General features: G+C 37.2%; 2 protein-coding genes across 2 annotated transcripts in view; one reads left to right on the top strand and one right to left on the bottom strand.

The window, feature by feature from the left end:
- LOC107100583 (retinol dehydrogenase 12-like) overlaps positions 1 to 5,191 on the top strand; it is an 11,781-nt gene extending 6,590 nt beyond the window's left edge. Inside the window, exon 7 of the mRNA XM_015399123.1 lies at positions 3,892 to 5,191. Coding sequence (XP_015254609.1) covers positions 3,892 to 3,997 — 106 coding nt within the window. The 3' untranslated portion in view covers positions 3,998 to 5,191. The remainder of the gene's footprint in view (positions 1 to 3,891) is intronic.
- Positions 5,192 to 6,284: 1,093 nt separating this feature from the next.
- On the bottom strand, positions 6,285 to 10,208 carry LOC107100587 (ankyrin repeat domain-containing protein 34C-like). The gene is made up of 2 exons (XM_015399130.1): positions 10,097 to 10,208; positions 6,285 to 8,151 (listed from the first exon to the last, which is right to left on the bottom strand). The coding sequence occupies exon 2, from the start codon at positions 8,104 to 8,106 to the stop codon at positions 6,514 to 6,516; it is 1,593 nt and encodes a 530-aa protein (XP_015254616.1). The 5' UTR covers positions 8,107 to 8,151; positions 10,097 to 10,208; the 3' UTR covers positions 6,285 to 6,513.
- Between the last annotated feature and the right edge of the window lie 459 nt (positions 10,209 to 10,667).

The raw sequence follows: 10,667 nt of genomic DNA, 5'->3' as shown, positions 1-10,667 counted from the left end.
TACAAATTGAAGTATCTCTAGATTTATGCAGGATTCTATGCTTGCATTTTTTAGTTTGTTTCTGGAAGTTTAATAGACTTAGTACATTGTGTACTGATCTTGTGTCTTGTATTTAGATCATAGATTTCAATCCTTGAATTTTTACAAAAATTCCTAACCCCTTCAAATGTTCTGAATTTTCAGTATACTTCAGAGTCAATACCACAGGTTTGTTTTTATTCATAGCAAAGATGCTGCGGTCCTTAAATAGGATTTAATCTTTATGTTATTTAATTCCTAAGTATATATATATATATATATATATATATATATATATATATTTCTTTATTACTATTCCAATAAATAAAAGTTTAAGAAGGGCTAAAATCTTTCCTATTTTTTTGTAAATGTGAAAGTTAGATAAGTTAAAAATTTACTAAACTAAATAAAATGTCATGTTTCAAGAGAAGCCCTTCGAAACACGACAAAACCATGAAAACGACCAGTGAAATGAATGAAAGCAACAAATTAATGTATAGAGATGTTTTTCTAGTTTTAAGTGGAAACCAATCTAGAACTTAAAAGAATAGGGCTTCAAAACCTGGGGGCCACTGAGGAAACAACGGCACATTTCCTTCAGTGTTTTAGCCTTCTATGCAGCAGCTAGATTACTGTACTTCATGTTTCCATTCAGAGCAAAAGGTGAATGCAGAAAAAATCATCATCCAATGAATAAGAATCTTTAATCTGACTGTTAGAGAAATCCTTAAAGATTTAAACTACAAAATAACAAACTCAACATCTGTTTTAGTAAAATATTTATTTGTACCATAATATATCCTGGAGTGGCCTGAAGGAGGCGCTAACGTTAACTATTTTCTCTCAAGCAAAGCATTTTTGTCAAGATTAGGTGGGAAAAAAGTCCTGAGCAGGGAACCGTGTCAGGCTTTGTGGGCTAAATAGGCCAAGAAAAAGCACTTTCAGTATTTTCAGTTTAATACAGATGGGGTTTATCTGTAGACAATAACAGCAAACCAGGTGATCTTAGTCACAATACAGAATGATGTACAGCTAAATTTCTATCCTCTGCACATTATGCTACAGAATATAACCTCTGACCGATTAGAAGCAAACACTAATCTGCAACCAGTTATCGAGAATTCTGTAAAATCTCATAGAAACTCACTAAAATCTCTGGGAAAAGCACCTGCCTATGATTTTTATAAATTTTTTATGTTTTCAGTTACCTTAATGTCCAGATCAGCTATTCTTTTAATCAAGCACAGCTGACACAAAGCAACGTTTTCCCGTATTTAAAACTACAAGTCCTGTTATGATGAGTTTCTCTTAGCATTCGTGTTAATTTTAACTCTGTTTTGATCTCTCTGCTGACTCCCAAGGGACATATATGCCTTTTCAGGTTACTGAATGCTTCACTATGATCATCCTCTATGTAGTTTTTAACGTTGTGTGTCACCCAGCCTTTCTGGGGCAGGTACAATGGGTTCAGCAGAGCTCTCTTAGTATAAAATAGCTGCTTGCTGAGTTAATGAGTGCAAAGCTGTGGGCTGGAAAAAATCTCAGCAATTATCTGCAATGCATTCATAGTCTTCTGTAAAGGTGAAACACATTACAGAGGTGGTTGATAAGTACCTATAAGTAAAGTGCCTTCAAATTATGCAGGTATTATAGAAGTAGGTATATTTACATCAATGTAAAATAAAGCAGACAAGATACAGTTGTGATTCTCGAATTTCTGATTTTCCAAATGTAGTTTAATGCTAGATTTATATAATATGCAAAAAAGTATTTGTTTGAAGAACAATAAATGTGACATATTTCAGTTTTTTTTTTTTTTTAGATTTCAGAGCATTTCATTTATTTTTTTTTTTTAAAGAGAACCACATAACACTTATTTGTAAAGTGAAAAGTTAATAACATGGTTTTATTTTTATTTTTCTTAAATGGAAAGTTATAATAATGGCAAAACGTCAGTTTGATCTCCTTTACTGTGATACCTGTAAATAACATCTAGTCTAGCCAATTCCCTTCAGAGGTCTAATTATAAGTGGAGTCCACCTGTGAGTGATTATGTCTCAGTATAAATACAGCGGTTCTGTGAAGTTCTCAGATTTTTGCCAGAGAGTGTCAGCAAACAAAGAGCTTCATGAGTTTTAGGGACACAGCAGGAAGGTCAGAGAGAGAACATGACCAAAGATGTGTTCAATTTGCAACATGTGCAACAAGTGGCCTTTTGGACCTTCCAAAGGCCCTAAATAAACAGTAATTAAAACGATAAAGAACATCTAATATTTTTAATTTTAGATACAATAAAAATCTGAATTTCAATGTAATTGTTCTTCCTAAACACCAGATGTCATTTAAACTTTGGTTTTTAGGCTAAATCTGGTTGGTCCGACATAGTCTTGATTTAATCTAGAAATAGTTGGTGAAAATTAGGCTATGTTTGGTCAGTCTGATTTTGTCTCACATAAGTCCAAAAATAGAATTTCAATAGACGTTGAAAACTCAGTCTTCTCAACAATCTGAAAATGACTGATTTTCACTTTTCCACCAAATGTAGACATTGTTTGCAAGTAAATGATGTCGTCTTTTAAATGTCTTTTCAACCAAGTTTTCCTCTGTGGGTTACATTTAATTTTTACAACAGAATGACTCTAAAGTACCAGTCATCTTTTCACATCTGCTTTTCTTGTGATGAGGGGAAAGCATGTGCTTCTTTTGCATTATAAAAAAAAAGAAATATCAACGCCCCATGTGACAACATATTTCTAATAAATGTTAGAATTTAATTTTAGAAATTAATATATATAAAATTGTGTTTTTTTAGAAATACTTTTACCACATCTTTTTTTTTTTCACATATAACACAGTAATAAACCAGTCTATCCAATGAGAAGTCTATATCATGTTAGGACAGGTTAACAGTTAACTGTTTACTGTTTGTTTACCTGATCTTTGAATTGTTCAAATTACTCACAGAATGGTACTACTCCTACTTAAGTAGGAGTAGCGATACTTTACAAGAATATTACTTAAGTAAAAGTACTGCACAGTTCAACTAGTTGTAAAAGTATTTTTTTTTCAAAATAGTTCTAGTTACTACCAATGTCTGGAGGTGATGTATGCCGTAAACAGTCTGCACATCTGTAGTTGGGTTATTGCCACCCTCCTCAAAGTTGCTTAGTGCTGGTGAAAGCGATATGGAGCAGGCCATGACAGAGGTGTCATTCAACTAGTTTTAAGTCGAGGTATAATCCTGGTTTAGGATTGAAAACTTTTTTTTTTGTACAGCTTTCTGTTTGTGTATCACATAAAAGCCCAATAAATTGCACTGATGTTTATGGTTGTCCTAATACCGTATGATTTAGTTAGGCAGTAAAAATAATAAAATTTGATAATCCAACTTTTCACTTTTAAGAAGACATTTTCTTTTATGTTTTAAACTTAACCCTATGCAGTTTATTAATGGCTGTTTGACAATTTAGGGTTTGAGCTCATTTTGCTCTTTGAAAATGCAATTCTTTGCAAAAGCCCCAACTTCTCATCAAGGCATTTTGATCCCTACATTCTTTAATTCTAATAAACATAACAATCTTCTTAAGCGAGTAAACAAAGAGAAATTATCAATTTAGAAACTCAAAATGTAAGGGAAGTACATATATCATTATCTGCAGCTGCCCCAGACAATGATATATGTACTTATTAGCAACACAATGTCTCTTCCAAGAATGAGCATCATTGTCCTGGAAAAATATTGCTTTATTAGACTGTAAGTTACCGCCTGGTTGCCAATTGCTTTTGTTTATTGCTGAGATAAACTTACCGGTGTGTAGCTGTTTAAATGAAGTAATGTGTTTTAACATCCACTTCCTTCCCTGATTACTGCAGCGACTGTGCCCGTAAAGCTACCGCACCTCAGGGACGTGATGATGAAGCTGCCAAGAAGCTGTGGGATCTGAGTGCCTCCATGGTGGGTCTGACACAGTCAGAGTGATGCACACGATGGCTGTCTTCGTCTTCACGGCAACAACAGGATCGCAAGAGCAACCCCAGCAAAAAAACTGGAGCGCTCTCTATCAGTTTGGCTTTTTACAAATAAGTTAGCAAGGAAAACACAGGGATTCACATTTGATAGACATTTATTTAGAATGTACAACAAACTACTTGCAAAAATACTATCCATTGAACTATGTTGTATTTTCTGTATTTAAAAAGAAGCACTGCTGTACGGGTAGGTTACATGGAAGGAGCACGATCATCGAATGACATTTTACCGGTGCCTGCATCGACTGGGAGCTCATACACTATCTGCTTTCCAAAGATATTTACTTCCATAAACATTATTTTAACACTGCTAACGGGAAGAATTATGTTTTGTTTTTCTCTCATGGGTATGAAAGTGCTTTTAAAATGAACGAGGCATGATGTTGCTTAACATTGTGTTCACTCATTCTGTCTTTAGCTTGTTTTATGTCAAATGAGTTCAGCAATTTTTCAGCGAGATTCTGATTAAAAGTTATAAGTAGTAAATTTCCCACCTATAATTGGACTTAGCCTAAATTCATATTGGTTATCTCTCTATGCAAACCCTAAGAGAAACTTTGGCTTATTTATTTATTTATTTATTACAATATCTTAGCAGTTTATGTAAAAAAAAAACTGTTTTGCTAACCATTAAACTGTAGCCACAGCTGTATGTGGTGGATATTTACAGAGATGGCTATGATTACTTTCAGATAAATGAAGGTAGAAGGTGGTGCACCATCAATGTTTTTACTGTGTAAAACACATGCTGGAAACATAAGAACTAATGGGGTCTGATTAGAGTAAATGTCTGGTAGAAAAGTAAAGCGATGTTATAATAATCATAAAATAATCATACAACCATTTTTAAGGGATTTTTTCCTTGAACAGGGGCAGGAACAATGCCACATTAAGTCTGTGGTATGTGTTAGGGATCTCATTGTACTGTCAAAAGGCTTTTCTCTTAGACATTTCTGTAAAACCGATCAGATTCTGCCATGTTCTTAATCATTTTCATCCTGCCCTTGTTTCAACATATTCATTATCAGTTCGTATGAAATCGTACGAAAAGTTATGCACACTATTTCGTACGTTTTGGACGTTTTTCCTCAAAAAACCAGATCGGTGCGCATGCGCTGGTAGACAGAAAAAAAAAGCAGATCCGCAGACGGACATAAAACTGGGAAAAACAGTGCAATTATCACTTCTTCATGTCTCTGACTACGTTGTTTGCTGTTTTATATCTTAGGGTTAGGGTCAGGGTTAGGGCTAATTGTAATTTATATTCCATGTTCTTGAATGGGGTGTAAGATGCGCATGCGACGAAAAAAACGTCCAAAAAGTACGAAATTATGGTGAATAACTTTTCGTACGATTTCATACGAACTCATAATGAGAATACACTGCTTGTTTTCTATCACAACTACTCCAACCAGAAAGTATTCCTAAAGACATAACTGATGGTGCACCACATCCAAACTCGATTTTTCCTTTTTTTTTGGTAAATGAAGATGAGCTTCTTTGTAAATAACTGCTAAATGCTGACTTTATGGCAGTTTATAGTTGGCAAGAATATTATTTGTATAAACATTTATTATGTTTGGACAATTGGAGTTTTATAAAGACACCTGCTTACAGCAGAGCTTCTCCCAGCATTACCTTTTATTCATCTCTATTGGGGATATGAGCCCCAGCCTGTTGATCTTTGCCACGTCTTTCTCTTTCTCTCAACCCCATTTCTTGTCAGGCTACATTTAAAGAAAGGTAACTAGTGCTAAAGAAAATCTAAACAGAAAAATCTCTATTCGCACTAATCAAAGACATCTCGACAATTATCAGGTGCTAGTCAGATAATAACTACTTCTACCCTTTCAGCAGAATCTCGCTTCCAAAATTGTGAAATATCCTTTTAAAGTTTGTAAACATAAATTAAACTGCCTTCATATAATAAATATATATGTTCATTTCTCTTTCGTTTCTTTCTCTTGAAGGCACTTTGTACAAAATTGCTACAAACAGTCAGGTTTCAACCCTCGCAAAGCTACATCTCAGAGAACTGCATCACTCCTTTGTCTTGTCCACCAAAATTCCGTTAAAGACACTCATTTTTTATGCACAAAGTGCACCCAAGTGGCCTGCTGGCTACAAATTAACCCTGGTATGTTGCCTACATATTACACAATCATGTAAAAGAGGTTCTGAGAACAAAGGTACCACATCTTGGCCTTTACATTAAAAAATAATACATATACAGGAGATGTTGTAAAGTCCAAAGATGATCCTTAAGCTGAGTGTAACACAGGGAAAAATATCTATATTGCTTGTTCGATATATATTTATGTTGATTTATTTGTAATAAATTATACATTTTTCAACATCTAGATAACCGTGTGTGGAAACAGCTGAGGCTATGGATGTACTTCCTGGTATTATAGGGTGCTTTCATATTTACTACCCCGGTATTTGCTGCATTAACGCCATAACTAACTAATGAGGAGGCTCCTCAAAATCATAAAGCTGCCTCATCTGCTCCACTTGCATAGAGTGCCTTCTCACAAGTTTCTTCTTTGTCTTTAGACCTCCTGTCTTTGGTGTGTTTGGTGCTACTGGGGCTATGGATTTTATACCTGTTGAAAGAGGTGAAGAGGGCTTGTTACTGGCCCCTATATCAGGAATGGGTGGGTTTGGGTTGACGTTTAGGGGGGGCAGGTGGCCAGGCCTAGTGTGCGAGATGTAGTCCAACAGTAGCGTGCCGGAGCCCCTCCTTTCCAGGAGTCCAGGTGCGCGCCTTCGTGCCGTGCTTGGAGATGATGTGCTTGCATTGCTGTCAAGCGATTCTCTGGAACTGGTGAGCATTGCAAGTGGAGAAGTGTTTAGTTTCCTTCGCTCCACTGGGACTTTAGGAGAGTCTAACATGGCAGAGTCTGAGTAGAGCTGCGAGTCTGAGTCATAGTGATCGTTTCCTAGACGTCTTCTGTGCAACGTCTCTCTGAGGCTGACTTGTCCGCTGCCGCAGCTGCTGCCGCTCTCCTGCTCTGTGGGCACAGTACTGCGCCGAGCCAGAGGCTGGTGCTGTCCCAGAGATCTCTCGTATGAAGGCTTAGAAGTTGGAGGGACTGATAAGGAGGTTGTCATTTTGCACGGCTGGTCACCCACCAGCGGGAATAAGCTGTCCTTCCCATCCACGCTGCTCTGCCGGGACAGAGCAGCTCTCCTATTCAGAGAGAGGCCGTTCACCCCAGCAACTACATCCTCATCAGAGCTGGCTTTCTTGCTCTCCTCATAGGCAGCAGCTGCAGCCAGGACAGAGGGAGCAATCAGGCCCCAGGGCTCTGATTGCAGCCGCTTCAGCTGAGGCAAACGCGCCCGTTTCGGGTTTACTGGCCGGCGAGTTGGAGATGTGGGCCCATTTGTAAGCTTTGTTGCAGAGACGGACGTTTTTAGCTTCGTCTGGAAATTAAATACAGTGTTTTGTTCCTCTTGCTCAGATGTAGGAGACGCAGTGATACTGATGTCAGAGGGAGTGGTGCAGTACTCGAGAGACGACCTCTCAACCAGCTCTGGAGATGGGGGCACATTTAGATACTGTTTGGTGGTTTTAGTGCCAGATGGTGACTTGTCTGTCGTTATTATAATGACCTCTTTTCCTTTAGCTTTGCATGCATCCAAAAGTAATTTTAATGTCTCCTTATCATCTGCATTGATGGCATAGACCAGAGCCGAGGCCCCACTCCTGTCCTCCAGACTTGGATCAGCACCGTTGCTCAGCAGGTGATCCACCACCTCGTGCCCAGCTTTATGGATGCAGGCATGCATTAGAGCCGTCCTGCCCGCCTTGTCCTGTATGTTTGGGTCCGCTTGGTTGTCCAATAGATATTTGACAAGCTTCGACTTGCTCACGCTTTGCTGGTCAGAGTGTCTCGACATACAGGCCACCATGAGTGGCGTCTCTCCCCGTTCATTGCTCTCATTGATATATGCGCCTCCTTCCAACAGAAGCCTGGTGAGTCTTAATCGTCTGAGCCACACTGCCTTCAGGAGAGAGTTCCCATCTGTGCGCAGCTCCAGAATGTCTGCCATTTCTCCAACCTGTTGCAGGTCCTCTTGATCCTACAGCTTACAGATCTTTAAAGAAAATATGAAATTAATAAAGCATATTTTGCCACTCAGACAGGCATATACATGACTATATAAGTTTGTTCAAAATGTAAGGACAGTATGAAAAAATCTTTGAAAAAAATATGTTGCCCTTTAATTCAAGTTAAACTGAAAGCTGTGATTAAAATATCTGATTTATGAAAGAGCAGTAGCATACATTTTGTACACCAATTCATGTAATCAACTCTGTTTCTTATTGAACCTATTTAAGTTGCTAAATAAGCAACAAAATGCTTGTAGACAGAGATTAGATATTTTTTTTTGTCATGCTGAACGTCTCCCCCAAGCTTATGCCGCCCTGGATAGTTTGCAATATTAAGCTTATTAAAATCTTTTATTTTAAAACAGCATAGAAAGGCAGATCTGTTTCTGAAATACTTGGTCCAAGCAAACAGTGTCTCTGCACTGAGTGAGTTTGCCTATAGGAAAATGATGACTTCTACATGAATTCAGGAAAAAAAAAAAATGTTTGTATTTTCCAGTAGATTTATTTAAAAAACAGCCAAAGCAAATAGATTTGCAATCTTTAAGATTTGACATGTTTGCATTATACAGATTGGGGAGAAAATCACCATCTGCTAAATGTTGGAGGTAATTTTGCTTTGGGAGAAAAGGAAAAGGATAAAAGCTAACATTTTGTGGTGGAGTTTATATACAGTAAAATCGGTTAAGGGTGCCATACAGGATAGGATTCATCCTGGTTTAAATAAGCCCTGCCTTTTATTTTGGCATTTAACTTTTTCCAAATTAACTGTATTTAAAATCAGATTGTTGCTTTTTATGTAAATGCAGAATAATAAATGACAGGGCTCATAAATATTACAAGAGTGTTGATTCATTACTAGCAGAGATAAAAGAAGGATCTTAAATTTTACCTCTGAAAAAGGGCCTTTTATTCATAATCCATATGAAGAGCACATGTGTTATGATTTTGAATTTTACAACTTGAATGAAGCTGTTATTTAAAATCAGTTAATAGATTTAAAATTTTAGCAATGTGTCATTAGTTCAGAAACCCACCCTCTGATTACAATAACTCAAAAGTAAAATATTTGTTTATAACTTTAAGCACTTAGACTATGGTTTAGAAAAGAACAACTGTGACCAAATATGAAATACAAATACAGCTGTTCACATCTGCCTGATCAGCATGTTTACCTCCGCTTGTATTCTGTGCTTTGAGCAGAACAAAGCAAATGCACCAGAAAATGCAGATTTAACTACTTCGTTTGTTTATATGGTGCTTTCCTTTTCAACAACCAGCAGGTGGCAGTCTAATACAACATAAAGACCAAAACAAATAAGTTCATAATAGAAAATATCTTTCAGTAAATATATTATGCAGGCTAACTAATAAGTCAAATGAAAATCATTTGATTGAACATATAGTTTCTCTGTGCGCTAAGGTGGAAAACATGGAGACACAAGCAGTTAAAGTTTCAAACACAACTGATGTGTAGCCAGGTGATGTAATTTAGAGTAAAACGTTTCAAAACTGATCTTTTATGAAGACATTAAATATCTATATCTATATTTGCTAAAAATCACAAGCAGATGATTCATCTTTAAATAAAATATTTGAATGTCTTAACATTTTTATCAGAGGCTACAATTTAAGCAGTTATTTCTGTGTTTAAATTCAAATCATAAACATCTGGTGGCTTTAAATGGGGGTTCAGTCAGAGCGGAAACAGCTGATTGGATAATTCTCTTAATTCCTGAATTATATGTAAATTATTGCTCAGATATTAATCTGGGTCCAACAGAAACACGTTTCTCATTGAGTGTGAACATTAAGAAGTTAACCTAATGCCACCCAGCCAATACACAAGACAAGAACATAAAGTTTTCCAACCTCCATCTGCCATATTTTCTGCAAAGGAACAATTTAAAGGATGAACTTAAGGCTTACCTGCTCAGAGAAGAGTCTCTCCATGCTCAGAGAGCGCGGTGCCATCAAACAGGGATGGTACATGCGGAGGGAGAAATTATCCAAAACACAAACTTTAGCTCTTATTCTGCAGCTCCCAATCAAATGCGTCCTGGTTTAGGTTACTGTGCGCCTTCCCTATCTGTCACCATGAGCAAATGATGACGAGCTTGTGTGGCTTTTTGTTGCGGAGGCGCGCTACATCAGTCCAATGGGGAGTATTCCTTTCACTGCGCACTCAAGGATCACAACCTGGAGATGCGGAGGGTTATAAATAACTTAGTTTCTTGCTTGTTGAATGAAACGTGTTGTCTCTTGACGTCAGAGTCGCCCGAAATAAACTGCGTCTGATGAAAAACCTCTGTCCTGATCTTTACATCTGCAGGACGCAAACAGAGCGAGCGCCTCCTCCTATGGAGACTGCAAGGCTTGTTCTACACCCTCTTCTTTCCATTTTATCAGGATTATTATTGTGGAAATGAATATTAACAGAGAAGCATTTAAGAAAACAAGTGGTGGCTTCTAGATATCAAAATAATCAGTTCATGCCCCA

Source organism: Cyprinodon variegatus, unplaced genomic scaffold (assembly GCF_000732505.1).
Source record: "Cyprinodon variegatus isolate N-32 unplaced genomic scaffold, C_variegatus-1.0 Scaffold990, whole genome shotgun sequence".
NCBI lineage: Eukaryota > Metazoa > Chordata > Actinopteri > Cyprinodontiformes > Cyprinodontidae > Cyprinodon > Cyprinodon variegatus.
This window is presented reverse-complemented; position numbering and strand designations above follow the sequence as displayed.